Genomic DNA, 15,326 nt, shown 5'->3' with positions numbered 1-15,326 from the left:
TTCAAACATCTATGTTGCTCAATGGCGAAAAAGAACTGTCAGAGAAACCTGAAGAACAGTTTTATATAATTGCCGAAGCCTATTAAGGATCCCTGTTTTGATTTACAGTGTTGACATATTCATAAACCCAAAGTGCTTGCATCATTGTTAAAAAAGACACTGCCCATGTGTCCAGTGAGTCAGTCACAGGCGTAAGTGCCAGATAAATATGATCTGGAATCAATCAAAAATCTGATCATGAGTTTTCCGCTGACTTTATTAGTCTGTAAAGACTCGTTGCTCTATTAAAGCATCAACTCCCCGTCAGCAGTAGCAGAAACACACACAAAGTAAATTATATATATACACACACACAAAAGCTGATGCACGTGCGCATGTTGAATAACAGGCCGTGTTCAGTGCGGAACTGTGTGGTCAGTTATAAATCAGCGGATTAACTTCCGTGTCCGTGAACTCATCGCTGCTTCCGTGTCGCGTGAAGTTCCCCTCGCCGGCCACCGTCCACTGAACACTCACGACAATGCCTGCGATTCCTGAGGAATTCACGACGCTACTCTCAGGTAAAACCTTCATAACATAATGTGAATATGCTCACGCCGGTTGTTCCCCTCGTTCTGCGGGGCTCGTGTCACAAAGTCAGAGACCGTTTGGTAAAGAAAGAGGAAGCAGCCTCAGTATGGAGGACTAACTAGGTTTATAGTCCGATGTGAGCTGCTTCTGTCCACCCCAGAATTAGTGCTATTTAATTCATGCTCAAGAGTATCAAACATTACATGCCAAAGCTACGAACTGCTGGAATGTGATCTCCAGCAGTTCTGGGCCCCATTGTATGAATGTGGTGTTTTTTTCTTCTTTTCCCCCCTCCTAGATCTAGAATATTTTCTGTGTGATGGATTAAAAGGGGAAAATCTAAGCAAGAAGGCAAAAGAGAAGAGGGATGCCTTCATCAAGCGGATTAAAGAGGTCAAATTGGGGTAGGTCGTCTGTTTGCATATTCATCAGATATTGGTTTTAAAGATGTCAATGCAAAACATGAAAGTTGTTAACAGACATTTACTGTTTCCCCAACAGTTTCCCACATGATTTCAAGGACAAAAGTGAGTGTTTGTCTTCCACTTAACTTAATATACCAGTGGTTCCCAACCTGGGGGTCAGGACCCACCCACACGAGAGGTCACAGCATGAATCTAAGGAGTCACACGATGAGGCAAATGTTTTTTTATCAGGAGAAACCCCTTGAAATGTATAATCTAATTTGTTTTGGTAACATGCTGTATTGTGGAAAAAAGGGAAAATCACTCTTCAAATGAAATGCTCACATCTCATAGAATCACACAACATGTTGGGACCCACTGTGTCACAATATAACATGCACCGTAACCACATTTTACTGCTCTTTGTGTACTCGAGGTGGAGATGACTCCGATGATGACGAGGAAGTTGACAGCAACAACGACGGAGGGTCGCTGCAGTCGGAGCGCGCGGACAAGGATGAAGAGGCGTTTGAAGGTAAGCCACCAGCACTTGGCAGACGTCCGAAAATCGGACTTGCTAACAAGGTTTGGATTTAAATTCTTAAAATTGCATCTCGGCATGAACATATACAATTCTTTGGTTCTGCTCCTTGGAGAAAGTGACTTTGAGTGGCACAATGAGGGAGGCATTCCAACTGTAACTTGGCAACATACTTGGGAAGCAATTTGGGGCCACAACTGCTACTCCCCATCTCTTTCACCACAGAGCTTTGACAGCTAGAGTGTGCTTTATGGCCCTCAGCCACAACCTGGGGACTGAACATTACTGCCATGGTGGCAGTTTGAGAAAAAACATGCCTCGATATACAGTAGCTCTAACCTTGTGTCATGGAAATATACAAGATTGTGTGTTTACTTGGATAACTAGTGTATCAGGGAAGTCCTTGTGAAGTGGCTATTAGGGGTCTGGAGTTTATGGGCGGCGAGCAGCTGCCAGTTTTATGACCGCTCCTTCACACAAAGCAACTCTGACACCGCAGTTGAACATTTGTATTGAAGTTGCACGCTGCAAGGGGAATGTTCTCCAAAGAGAAGCAAAATATTGCTCAGTGAAGCTTCCATAGCTTTTACTACTTATTTTAACATCAGTCACACGTATACCTAATACAGGACGTTAGTCAGAAACCAATCTGTTTATGTTTCACATTTTTAAAACAAATTCAATTTTCACTTTTATGAATTGAAAGCACTTCTCTTCACCAGGTGCTCATCAGTCTCCACCTGTGGCGGCTCAGGACCTGACATCGGTCTTTAAAGCGGGATACCTTGAGAAGCGCAGAAAGGGTGGGTGCTGTAATGAGGATATGCGTATAACACTTACATTTATTTCAAAAAAAAGATTGATGTTTTGCTTTCACTTTCAAGGCCTTCCTCTGGGATGTGAACAGAAAGCAGGCTATTAACTGTAAAGACAAAAATGTCAGCGCCACTACAACTAGGATATCACATGACCTAACAACCAAGAGTCCCTCTTTATTTTTCACATTTGTTGCAATACACAGCTCTGATTGCCCCCTAAATAAACCAGAACATGATCTATCTCTTCTATGTTTAGGTGATTGTTGGATTTCCTTCCTCAGATCATAGTTTTTTTGGCACCGAGTGGCAGAAGAGATGGTGCGCTCTCAGTCATCACGTCTTCTACTATTATGGCAACGAAAAAGGTGCACCCATTTTCTTTCTTCTTTTTAAAATTCTGAGTCACAGTATACTTTTTGAGAAATTCAAAGGGGATGGACATTAGGCATTATGCTTTTGAAAGTGACATTTCAGTTGTATCTGAACCATTAATGATGTTTTATTTCCCTGTAACCAGACAAGCAGCAGAAGGGGGAGTTCAGTATCGACGGGTACACGGTCAAAATGAACAGCACCTTACGGAAAGACTCCAAGAAAGACTGCTGTTTCGAAATAACGGCTCCAGACAAGCGAGTCTATCAGGTGCACTCAAGATTTAAGTCAAAAGACCAAAATGTGGGCTTGAGATGTACCATGTTTAAAACCTGGCAAGGCTTGTGTGTACATGAACTTCATTAAATCGTTATTTTATAAAAACCTATTCATTCATCAGACACTGCTGCCTTTGCAATGGCTCAACCTGCATTGCATATTTAAAAAGTCTAAATGAGTGTTTCTAACATTCAGGCTCTTCCACGCGGAACATTTTACTATGCATAAATGCAGTATTATTTGTTTATGTTAATTAATATATGTAGAAGTGCATATTGCACTGACTGTAGTTCTCATTCCTCTTCTCTTTCATCATAGTTCTGTGCGTCATCGACGAGAGAGGCGGAGGAATGGGTGAAACGGATAGACTTTGTCTTGAGAGGTTGGGACTGTTTCAATCATCAAGTTTTTTATTCTCTATAAGTTTAGAACCATTAGTTTCTTCATGAATAAAAATAAATTAAAAAATCTCACAATTTCCCTTAACGACAGTGTATAGGTCAAGAGTTTTTGTCAAATGTAGTTCTTCTTGTTTGTAGATATAACGGGCATCATCCCAGAAGATGAAGAGGAGGACCAGGAAGTGTACGACGATGTTGGACCCATAGAAGATATAGCTGAGTCTGAGCTGATCGACGAAGACATCTATGAAGAGCTCCCAGGTCCGGCCACGCGTTGGGTCATGCGATGACCTCTGTTGTCCTTCAGAACATGGACACATTGCATGCCTCTCTTTCATATTGTTTTAATAATGTTATTCAAAGGGTTCTTGTTATGCCAGAAGACTCTTCACTGCGACAAGTAATCATAACCCTGAAACACAGCACACCCTCATCCATGAATACATTGTCTTGTTTCTGCAGAGGAGGACCCGCCCACTCCAGCAAAGCCTCCTCCAAAGTGCGAGCCAGCCAGTAAACCTGCTTCTCCTGCTCCAGGTAGAGCACAGACATTTGTGTTTGCTCTGCACAGATGAGTGAAATGTTTAGTTTGTGGGTTAGAGTGGAGTAACTTTCACCACATAAGTGTGGAACTGTGATCAACAAATCACCATTCTGGCTCTTACAATTCAACCTTCTAAGCTGCAGTTAGGAAGAAGGGACATTGAAAGAGGAAGTTTCTGTGAACATGAACGTTAACTCAATGCTGGAAATAACTGTTGGCCAACTTCCTTTAGCAATAAGTGACGTATTAAAGTTGTGCAAATACAAAAATGCCACGCCATCTATCTATCTTATTTATCTATTTAAACTTTCCCACAACATTACCACATCCCGAGGGTTGCCTAGAAACCTCAAATGGTCCTAATTCGGATCAATAAATAGGATGAGAGCTGTAAACAAGAAGCTAGCTGTGTCCTAATTCCCACTACTTAATAATTGTGGACAGCCTACTATAATGTTATATTTCTTATTTGCAGAATTGTAATTCGTAAAAGAAACATAGAATTAATCTAAAATGATGAAATACATCTGCTAAAGGCAAACAACCACTAAAACCACAATAAAGCTGCAACTAATAATTTTGTGTCATTATCGATGAATAAATATATAATGACTTGTTTTGTCTAACCAACAGTCCTGAAGAGATTTTGTTTAATTGATAAAATACAGAGAAAAGCAGTAAATCCTCACAATAAAAAGTCAATATGTTGTTCCTTAAAAAATGTTTTGATGAATCTTTTGCTGATCAATCAGTCAATCAATTAATCATCTTTACAATGTCACAACTAATTAATCCAGACATGGACAACGCTTACAATTGTTGTATTTTCAGAGGTGTTCCTGGAATGTTTAAGGCTATTTAAGGAAAGCTGGGACACAGTTTTGAGCTATGGGGCACACGCGCATCGTAACTGGAGCTGATGGAGGTTTAAGATTGAATGGATGGCGGCCGTATAACGTAAAAATAAAATAAAAACATTCGTTTATGGGCTTTTATGCTCGATCTTTTAAATGATAGTAGACTGGTAATCCTCACCCGTAAAGTAGGCTGCTGTGGCTCACTCATGAATTCATCCTCATGTTCTCTCATCGTCTGCCAGCTAATGAGCCTTCCGGCAAAGTGTAGAACAGGTTTGACTGCGTGCACGTGATTTACCCCGATGAAATGACGCATGATGAAGCCTCGGCATCTCCTCTTCTAACCCTCCGTGGAGATGTTCTGTCTTCATCCAATGTTTTTGTTGTCTGCAAACTTCCAGTTCTAAAGGTACATCATTGTAACCCTTTGCCAATGTGAACATCCTCAAAGCCTCGTAGGTAATGTGGCATACAGCTACTGTCTGCCTCCACTTCTATTTTCGGCTCTCCGCTGCCTCCTGTTGGTTGTGCCGAACACAAACAAGCACTGCTGTCTCCGACATGTGCATGTATTGTTGTCCCCCTCAGTCGAAAATAAAGCACCTACTCTGTTATTCTCCTTTTCCATGCAGTTGATAAAAGCACAGACTACCCCAACTTCTACCAGGGCCTGTGGGACTGTGCCGGGGACCACCCGGATGAGTTGTCCTTCAAGCGTGGAGATGCCATCTACATACTGAGCAAGGTATGGTCAGGGGTAGAACATTGATTTGTCCCACGATGAGGTGTAACCAGGATGAGCTCTAACCCAACAGTTATGAGATGGGGTGTGTAGTCGTGGTGGTTCTCTACTCAGACCACCTAAGTGAGTTATTTCTAGGCCCTCCGAGGAACCGACTGTTCGTATACTTTACTGGCAGCACCTGGCCCAACGCCTGGAGGTGGACGGCTGATGGCGAGAGGCAGACCGCGCGAGGTTCTCTCTCTCACGGTGATGGGGATTAGTTGTGTCACAACGGAAACTGTTTTAGTGCTGCTGGCGGAGGCTGAGCTTAGCTGGCACACAGCGCCGTTCCATCACTTCCATCTGCACTGTTTCAGCACGCTGCCGCGCCGGGCGGTGAGCAGCCTTCAGCCCACACACCTCTCACGTCTCTCTCACCTCGCCAAATAGGAATGTGTGTTCTCAGGAAACCCAGGCTCAGTGCGCCACTCTATTTCAGAGCAGGTGAGGACGTGTAGTGGACGCACAATTTCCGAGGCTGGTGGGCGCCAGGTAGTGAGAACTGAGGGGCTGCTCTTTACCTTTTTCATTCTGTAACTAAACAGGAGTCCTTTTGTGATTTAAATGGTTTGTTAGAAACTGGAATTAGATTTTGTTGTGATGTTTTTGAACATTGCACTGCAAATAATAAGGAATGGAATATTTTACAGATGCATGTAGACCTTGGGGTTTGTGTGAAATGTGCACCACTGGCTATATTTCCCTTCTGGTTTGTTCTCTATGAAGCATGAAGGCAACTGAGACACACTTGTCAGTTGGCTCGGTCCTTTGCCAGATTCAAGTCTGCCATCTAGTGGTGTATAAGAGCCATGACGATCTCAAAATGGTGACTGAGCTCCAATAAGTATTTTTATGGAAAAACCTGAATTTAATTTCGACCAATAATTAAAATGTATTTTTCAGTCAGAAGCATGTGGAATACGCTGTAATAACGCAATATTTTTCATTTTTGACCACTCGTCTTTTTATTCTCATTTATCAATTAAATGCTTGGTCTATAAAATGTCCGAAAGAAGTGGAAACTCCCCCCCCAACATTTAAATGCAGAGCGTGAACTGACAACAAATTGTCGGCCCAACTGTACAAAACCAAAATTTAAGGCGTAACAATTTCACATCCAAGAAATGCAGATGTTTAGCTTTTTTTGTTTAAAAAAAATGACTTCAGCAAATGTAACGGATGAACAAAATTGTTACTCTTTTGTTGACCAGCGACTTGATGAATTGGTCCAGCACTAATTGCTGGGAACAAATGCACAAAGCAGACAGACACCATCAATGCTCATCGGCCAAATGCCCGTTTATGACTCCTTCTTGGTGTGTGGAAGAGGACCAAGAATCAAGTTGCCTTTTCACTCAGACTGGGTGTGCCATTAGCTGAAACCTTGGTGTTGGGGGTTGTGGCCTGCTGCGGGGGCAATGACCATAAAACCTGTCTGGACTGCAGCAGCCAGCTGCAGCTAAAGGGACAGTCGACCCCCCCCCCCCCCCCCCTCAGTCTCTCCCCCATTCTCCTTTCCCCTCTACACCCTGTGTCCCTCCCCCATTCCAATTCCAGAGGCCGGCAATAGCTGTAGTGTTACAGCTGCAAGACCCCCCAGTCGGGACCTGGGTGTTGTCCGATTACGCTGCAACCCCCCCCCCCCCCCCCCGTCCTCCCCCGTCCCTCCCCAAGTCACAGCACATAAAACAAATTCAGACACGTAACATCTCACTTCAAGGGAGTGGCGAGATGAGTTGCTGAAAAAGTCGACGCCGTCCAAACATGTTTCTGGCTCGTTGTCGTGCCGGCACATCTTTTCACCGACGTAACCACATTATGGGATGGTCAAGTTTTGTATCGATGTGTGCGTTGTCCCAGTGTGTAGTATCATTAGTCTTCCACGGCTCCGTGAGCACGTTCCCGTGCGATGTGCCGCACTCACTCGAGCACGACTTATGTGTCGGGCAGAGCTCCACGATGAGGTGTCGCGTTTGTTCAAAGGCAAACTGCAGGAAGTCACATGCACTCACGCCCACGCTCCCTTACACACACACACACACACGCCTCATGTCAATCTGCTATATTATCCCTCGGGGGGGGCTTGTGAAATGTCATTTTAATCATGAGACACGTTCATTATTTGTTTCTTATGATGCTTGATTTGCTGTTCATAATGTAGATCTACTAAATAACTTTTTACTGTATTCATGTCTTGTGAATAAATATGTGACACGGACAGTAAGTCAAGTGCCTTTTTTATCGGGCGTGATGAATGGGCCATCTCAAGACAACGGTCAGTGCTCGCCATAACTATCTTTATTGTAATGTACTTGTGTCAAATACTACCATAAGATCACGTGCATCCATTACTCTCTCCCGGGAATAACTGGACACAGATGTGCTCCCTCATCGTCTCTGAGTTTTGGCATAGACGTGAAACACTGAGCAGGTTCCTCTTCCTTGAACCTTGTTAGTACATGAGCTGATTCATGGGAAGACTTTGATGTGAGGTCAGGCTTTTGGCCAGAGAGAGAGAGAGAGAGAGAGGTATTCTCTCCTTGTGTCAGATCTAATCTCACAGTGCCCCCCCCTCACATTTCAGCATACTGACAGACTGTGTGTGTGTGTGTGTGAGAGAGTGTGAGATTTACTTTATCAAAGCAAAAAAATGTATTTAAAGTTTGGCTGCCCCCTCGTAGTTGATTAGTCAACTCATTGATTTGTTTGGCATTGGTCTACTAAGATTTCTTTCGTTGAATAGTCATTTTTAATGTTTTTTTATGACGAGGGATTTTGTTGTTGTTGTGATTTTTGTTCTGAAGAAACTTCATCTTAAAGCTTTGTCAATCAAATCAACTAATCGATTACTGTAAGAGATGGTATGAGTGTTAGTCGACTCAGAGCGTCTTCAGGTGAGGACAGCCATGATTAATGGTGATGAGGAGATGTGGACTCGCTCTGATCATCTGCTCAACATCTCCACCCGGTCCTGTTTCAGGAGTACCAGGGCTTCGGCTGGTGGGTCGGAGAGAAGAGTGGAGCGGTAGGAATCGTCCCCAAAGACTTTCTGCTGGAGCTGTACGCGCTTTAGGGACTCCTCATGTAAGTGGCTCGGACTCATGACTGCAGAGAACAAGGCTCTTACACTGTAGGATCAATGTGTATCGGTTAATTCACTTTATTTTAACTGGTTCATTCTCTTTTTCAGGATTATTCCCTCCCATATCAACTGTAGGAGACTGATGGTTGGAGGAAATGATTTGCATATGACTCAAATACATATTTAAGAGTATTTGTATACAATATCTACATGTTGCGCCACTCATTTGTATTTAATTCCGATCTAAGATGCAGTTTATCTACAATTTCATGCACTGCTTTTGGCATATTAGAAATTTTGCAAATGGTGAGATTAATAAAGATTCAAACATATTTGTTGTTTCAGAGCATTTTTACAATGTATTATTTAACCTGCGACTTAAGCCACAAGGTGGCAACATAGTCTTCTCAAAGGTCAATGATCGCTCCCTCTGGAACAGATGAAATGCAGAAATGCCATAAGTCTTTTTCTTTTGTTTCCTCAGGATACATCTAGTAAAGGCAAACAACCAATAATATAACAATAAATCTGCAGCTAATAATTTGTCATTATTGATGAATAAATGTACACTACCGTTCAAAAGTTTGGGGTCACTTAGAAATGTCTTTATTTTTCAAAGAAAAGCACTGTTTTTTCAATAAAGATAACATTAATCAAAAATACACTCTATACATTGTTAATGTGGTAAATGACTATTCTAGGTGGAAACGTCTGGTTTCTAATGAAATATCTCCAGAGGTGTATAGAGGCCCATTTCCATCAACTACCACTCCAGTGTTCTAATGGTACATTGTGTTTGCTAATTGCCTTAGAAGACTAATATCTGATTAGAAAACCCTTGTGCAATTATGTTAGCACAGCTGAAAACAGTTATGCTGGTGATATAAGCTATACAATTGGCCTTCCTTTGAGCTTGAAGTTTGAAGAACAAAATTAATACTTCAAATATTAATTATTATTTCTAACCTTGTCAATGTCTTGACTATATTTTCTATTCAATTTTCAATTCATTTGATAAATAAAAGTGAGTTTTCATGGAAGACACAAAATTGTCTGTATGACCCCAAACTTTTGAATGGTAGTGTATCAACAAAGTGTAAATAAGGAAGAAGTAAATCACAATTAAGAAAAGGTGACATCCTTGAATGAGTTGTTTTGTCTGACCCACATTCCCAAAAAGATTCTGTTTGAAATTATGTTTGCAGACGGATGAACAAGAGACAGGTAGAATGATGAACAGCATAAATTAATTAAAAAACAATGCAATGTATTTTCTGGGAGAAATAAACTATTTACATTCGTAGACATAAAGAATAAGTGCATTTCGCAATAACATTTCACCCAATGGAATCACAACATTTTCCCTTTCTAGTTCTCATTCTCCTGAGTGCATACCCAACATATGTACATAACTCCCTGGACGAAAGTTATTTCTTTAAAAAAAAGGAGTTTATTAATCTGTTCATCACTTTTGTTCCAAGCTTCAAGGGGACAGTTTTTTCTTTTATGACACCTGAGAGACCTGCTGGGCAGAGGATCACAGATGGTTGGCTGTGCTGATGTACACTAATAAGACAGCCACCCACACATAGCAGGGATGCCTATCACCCTCTGAGGGGCTGTTTGACAGCAGGCGAGATGGCGTTGGCTCGGACAACCCCTCCGAGGTTACATACATACTGTACATATCTTTTCACTGACTCGTCACTGAAATGCCAATGTTTCACAACCATTTCAGCTTTTGGGGAAGTCTGCTAATTTTTTGAGACAAAAGGAGCATTATCATGGTTTTCTCAAGGTTGCAAGAAAATGGGAAGAAAAATGTGTTCATTATCCAATAACTCAGTGTATCTTTCTCTCCCTCTTCCCACTATTTTTCCTTGCTCCTGTCTCTCCGTTTTGTGCCCGTTGAGTGATGAGCTCGTCCTCTGTCCGCTGGGTGACATTCAAAGCCGACATAAATCCTGCTCTTTACGGTACAGTGCAGCGATAAAGCTTCTCTGCTAATTAGAGATGTAATGAATTACCATAATTAGTTATTGAATATACGACATCGAATATACAGAGGAAATGCTTAATTTTAGCGGAAGAACGGGATGTTGTGAAACTGATATTCAGAGTGTAAATCAGACAAAGAAAATTGCAACGTTACTCCATCATTTAGGCATTATGTAACCCTTAAAACATGTTTTCAGTTGAGTTATTGTTTCAATACATAAACACAACTATTTATTTACTGCTAACGTGGCTTGGTATTTCCCTTGAAGACCCCACCTTTTAATGTCTGGCTGTGGGTTAGGTTGCTAAAGGCAAGTAAGGCTAAATATTGCCTCATTTTTATGTGCCAATAAAGGATTTGCTTAATGGATGTCAACTACACCCCCATCCCCCTCAGTTAGATTTGGACAGCCATATCTGCAAAATATACCGGTTCTTTTATTGCAATTTAACATCAAGATATAATGTTTCATAGATAAATGCCATCATATAATTAATCTAGTGAGCACTAAATTACACTAATGATGCCAGAGTATCTCTAATTAATACAAGCAACCATAAAGATACACTTTTACCGGTCAAATATATATAGATTGAGCTGCTGAGTAACAATAAATAAAATGTGATTTGCGGAGAAAGATGATAGAAATATAAAACAAAAAAAATTCCCTTCAGGACAAAATATATTCATCGTCATTTCTAGAGACTATTTAGTCCTCATGCAGAATTATTCTTACACAGCCAACTATAATCTACACTTCAAATAAACAATATTCCTATATCTCTGTTAATGTTTGCCTTGTGGGAACACAGGACATTATTGGTACACTACTCGAACATCCCGTGCTCACACTGATGGCTGCTCATCCTTGTTGAGTAATATCATGTTATCACCATTTCATAGCGTCACCTCTGGGGTTGGTGAGGAGGCTAAAGACTTGATCTATACCACTTTAGAGAGGTAATCTTGATCAAGCTGTCAGCTGTTTCTGCTGCTCTTTAACCGGATCTTTCAGCCGTAGATCAGAGCACAGCTTCATGTAGAGTTCCTGTCAGGGATAACACTGCCTTATTTATGTGGTATCCACTGGCATTCTGCAGGAAATGTATTACCTCTCCAACTTGCCCTGTGTCAGCATTCCATTAAATGGTCTAAATCTTAAATTCTGATCTAGACACTTTTTAAATGCAAGTCACTCTTAATTGAGGTCAGTTTCTCTGAGCATAACTCATGGCAGCTGACAAATGAAGGTTTCCTCTGCTGGCTTTTGACATTGTGAGAAGAAGAAATGGTGTATTTAAAGTGAAAGCTAACGAACATCATGACAGCCTGCTCTGAAAATTAATATTCCTGGAATTTGAGGTTTACATTTTTCTGCCTTTCAGTGATTTTTCAATATATAATGTGTAATATTACGAGCTGAAAACCAAGGTTAGTGGCAGGCCAGTAAATATGGGTCTAGACAGGTCATTTATTACAACCACCACACCCACCTCTCTCACATGTTAGCAGGTCGGCTCTTGCTTCTTGTTAATTGACCTCTGCACGTTGCAGATAGTGATGTCTCTGGAGCTGGATGGGAGACACAAGAGGCTCCGAGTCCACTTTCCGGCCTTAAAAAACATCACCGTCTTCCAAGGAGATGAGACGTTAAACGCCACCATGTCGCAGCCAGAACTTTAATTTGATGACACTGTTGCTGTCCCCTCTCACTTACTGGATGCGTCACTGGTCCCATGGTCTCATGTCTCAGAGTGTGGGGTCGGCGGTCCAGGCTGTCACAGGCTGGGTAGAGCTATGTGCTGACATGTCATTCAGGATAAATCAGACTTATCAAAGTGACAGGTGTTTGTCCACCTGCTATAAACATATCCCACGCTCCTGCTCTCCTCATGGATTATTTACAAGGCTCCAGCCTCCGTACTCCGGCTATGTTTACTCTCTGGCTGTGGCTCTAATATCAGGTCAGCAGTCTGCCACTGATTTACTCTGCTAGTTAGTGAGGTGAGTAATGACCCTGTATGGTCTGGGAGGATAGTTTGTAATCAGAGGAGGTCAGAGATGCTTTAACTGTAATTACAGCCCTCTCCACACTGTATCTCTCACACCTCTCTGCAGCGGACTGGCTGCCAATCCAGTGGAAACTGATCACGACATAGTTGCCCCCCACATTCAGGTTACGGTCCGTGAGCCAGATCTAATTTAGGCCTCAGGTCGAGCTGCACCAGGAGCATCGGGACAGACTGTTTTAGGCCCAAACCCCAAATTAAAGGCATTTTATATTTCTCTGCATGTGGGGCAGATACACATTGCAGAATATAATCAAACTGTGGGTGAAAATAAGAATGATCTCTGCTTTGGTCGTATGACAAGTAGTATTTGTCAACTACCTGAATAAAGTATTATACACTGTATCTATATTTAATTTCCCTGTTGGTTTGACTCCTTTGCATTCTTTCTGTGGCAGAGATCTTGAATGTTTCCCTCCAGGTGTACATCAGGTTGCAGTTTCAACTGATGCACCTGCAGGTCTCTGAGATGATTTGACCTCAACCTGCAGGACATTTTCTCATGTTGCTTTAAACACATATTACTGTACGTGTTGATAGTCTTAAATACTGCGGACAGTTGCTGCTGCTTCAAACTGACAAATCCACCAGCATTTGAAGCATTGTTAGAAACTGTACAAGTTGATTTTGAGATTTTCATTAAAGACATTGACATTCTTTTATTTGCCCCCATCAGTGACACTGAAAGAAAAAATATGATTTATCTTAACTTCTTCTAAAAAATAAAGAATCATTTGTATCATCTCTAGATCGGAGTAAAAAAGGTCACAGTAATTGTAATCTGATTCAAAATTGTAAAACAATAATACATGGAAGCTTCCAGTGTCAGGTTCTTGTGACAGGCTCGACGCAATATAAATAACAAAAAAAGCACTCTTTAATGAGGCAAAACAGTTTCCAAAAAAACAAGGTCCAAAAGGGGCAGGCAGGGTCAACAGGCAGAACCAGGAACACGGACAGGACGACGGGAAAAGGACACGGAACTAGAGACGACAAGCCGACCCCAGACAAGGGAAAGACTGACACAATATATAGGGGGGGAAACAGGTGTACGACATCAGACAGTAACGAGACAAGAGTGGCTGAGGGCAGGTGCAGGGAATTAAACAATTAAGACAGAGAAGACACAGAGGAGACATAGGAGACACGGAACACAGGGGAAACAGAACAGGGTGTTACATCCAGGGGACATAAATGCTTTTTGTAAGCGCTGGACTTAAAATTACCAGCTAATGTTCATATTTATGGCTTACGGTACAACAATGTAAAGAAAATGGGCTGCATGTGATAAATATGATGATGATGATGATGATGATGATGTTGTTGCCTATATGTTACAATTCTGTCACACTCACACTACGTGATGGCAACTAAACCATTTGCTAAAGAAGACCACATGGTTGGATAGATCCAAAAGCTGGACCTTTAAGTTTGGATTGTTTTGGCTCTCCATAACGGTCCATAAAGATGTGCCGACCTCAAATAACACAAGTTTGATCCCATTGGTAAAATTATTTCCGAGACTTTGTGCATTTTAATCACATTTGAAGAACGTCAAAAATTCTGGTTCGGCAGTCCACATCATTTCACACACATATTAATGAATTTGACACGAGCCCTATTAACATGCCGTGAATGATAATCATGTGAATTTAGAATACCCATTACATATGTGTTACATGAATAGCAGGTGGGGTAATTTGAGTAATTTGTGGCAATATGCAGACACTGGGATGATAGACGGTGTCTGGAGAAGACAAGCTAAGCCAGCTAGTGGATCTACTGCAGAGTAAGGAGAATTTAGGCTCATCATAAAAGATTTCTTCTTGCCTCATATTTCACTTGGACATTTTTATCTTTTTTTTATTTTCTACCTCATTGCAGCCGTGAGCTGCCTGCTGATTTACACACACTGGCAACGAAGCTCGGAGGCCTCAAGAGACGGAGCCCTCTACACCTCCACCTCCCCCCCCCCCCTTGTTTCTTCACCTTCTTTTGTCCTCTCAGTGCCACCACGGGGTGTCTCTCCATCCATGGAACTGGGTCTGACCAAAGAGCTCCCCCCCTCTGCCTAACGCCTCATCTCCAACAAGAAGGTAGTCTGGAGAGCTTGTTTTTCACACATGATCTCGTGACACATAGGGGGGCCGTTCCCATGACACACATTCCTATCAGGATGAGCAAAAGGTATGACACGCATCGTATGAGTTCTTACACTCTTGTATGAGCTCATTCGTAACCTTGCTGTTTGTACAATATGCACATGTGTTTTAGCATAGATTAAAGAATATTTGTGAGTTTCTGTTTGTACGCTCCAAAGGAAACATGTTTGATATTACACATCATATTATTTCAGGAATAATTTTTCAGGAAATTAGGAATCTCATGTTGACTGTTCCCCCTCAGGCTCACGTGTTCAATGCAGGGGAGCTTGGTTTCACGCTGATCAGCCCTGATTCCAGGAGACGAGGAGCTGTAGCTGGCCTTGGTACAGTGATCCCGCCCGTTCCCAGTAATTGCTACATCCGTGCACCAAAAGGCAACAGCATGTGGAGGGTAAAAAGCAGCTATACCGAGGAAATGTACCAGGGTGTTTGGGTTTGATG

At 41.9% G+C, this 15,326-nt stretch overlaps 1 protein-coding gene across 1 annotated transcript; it reads left to right on the top strand.

Annotated features, from left to right (window-relative positions):
• Positions 1 to 470: 470 nt before the first annotated feature.
• skap2 (src kinase associated phosphoprotein 2) lies at positions 471 to 8,984 on the top strand. The gene is made up of 13 exons (XM_056444055.1): positions 471 to 560; positions 869 to 974; positions 1,072 to 1,097; positions 1,411 to 1,509; positions 2,238 to 2,318; positions 2,615 to 2,698; positions 2,851 to 2,975; positions 3,303 to 3,366; positions 3,524 to 3,646; positions 3,848 to 3,922; positions 5,419 to 5,531; positions 8,551 to 8,654; positions 8,761 to 8,984. Exons 1-12 carry the CDS (start codon positions 521 to 523, stop codon positions 8,641 to 8,643), a joined length of 1,029 nt encoding a protein of 342 aa, XP_056300030.1. The 5' UTR covers positions 471 to 520; the 3' UTR covers positions 8,644 to 8,654; positions 8,761 to 8,984.
• The last annotated feature ends 6,342 nt before the right edge of the window (positions 8,985 to 15,326 follow it).

The sequence above is a fragment of the Pseudoliparis swirei genome, chromosome 22 (genome assembly GCF_029220125.1).
Source record: "Pseudoliparis swirei isolate HS2019 ecotype Mariana Trench chromosome 22, NWPU_hadal_v1, whole genome shotgun sequence".
In the NCBI taxonomy this organism is placed as follows: domain Eukaryota; kingdom Metazoa; phylum Chordata; class Actinopteri; order Perciformes; family Liparidae; genus Pseudoliparis; species Pseudoliparis swirei.
Note: the sequence above shows the minus strand (reverse complement) of the source record. Positions and strands in the feature narration are given on the sequence as shown.

What these genes read in the sequence shown, in the direction of transcription:
- skap2 (XM_056444055.1), top strand. Translation starts at nt 521, where the DNA reads ATGCCTGCGATTCCTGAGGAATTCACGACGCTACTCTCAG. An exon ending in ATTAAAGAGGTCAAATTGGG is followed by an intron (nt 975 to 1,071) that starts GTAGGTCGTCTG and finishes TTTCCCCAACAG; the next exon opens with TTTCCCACATGATTTCAAGG. An exon ending in CTATTATGGCAACGAAAAAG is followed by an intron (nt 2,699 to 2,850) that starts GTGCACCCATTT and finishes CCCTGTAACCAG; the next exon opens with ACAAGCAGCAGAAGGGGGAG.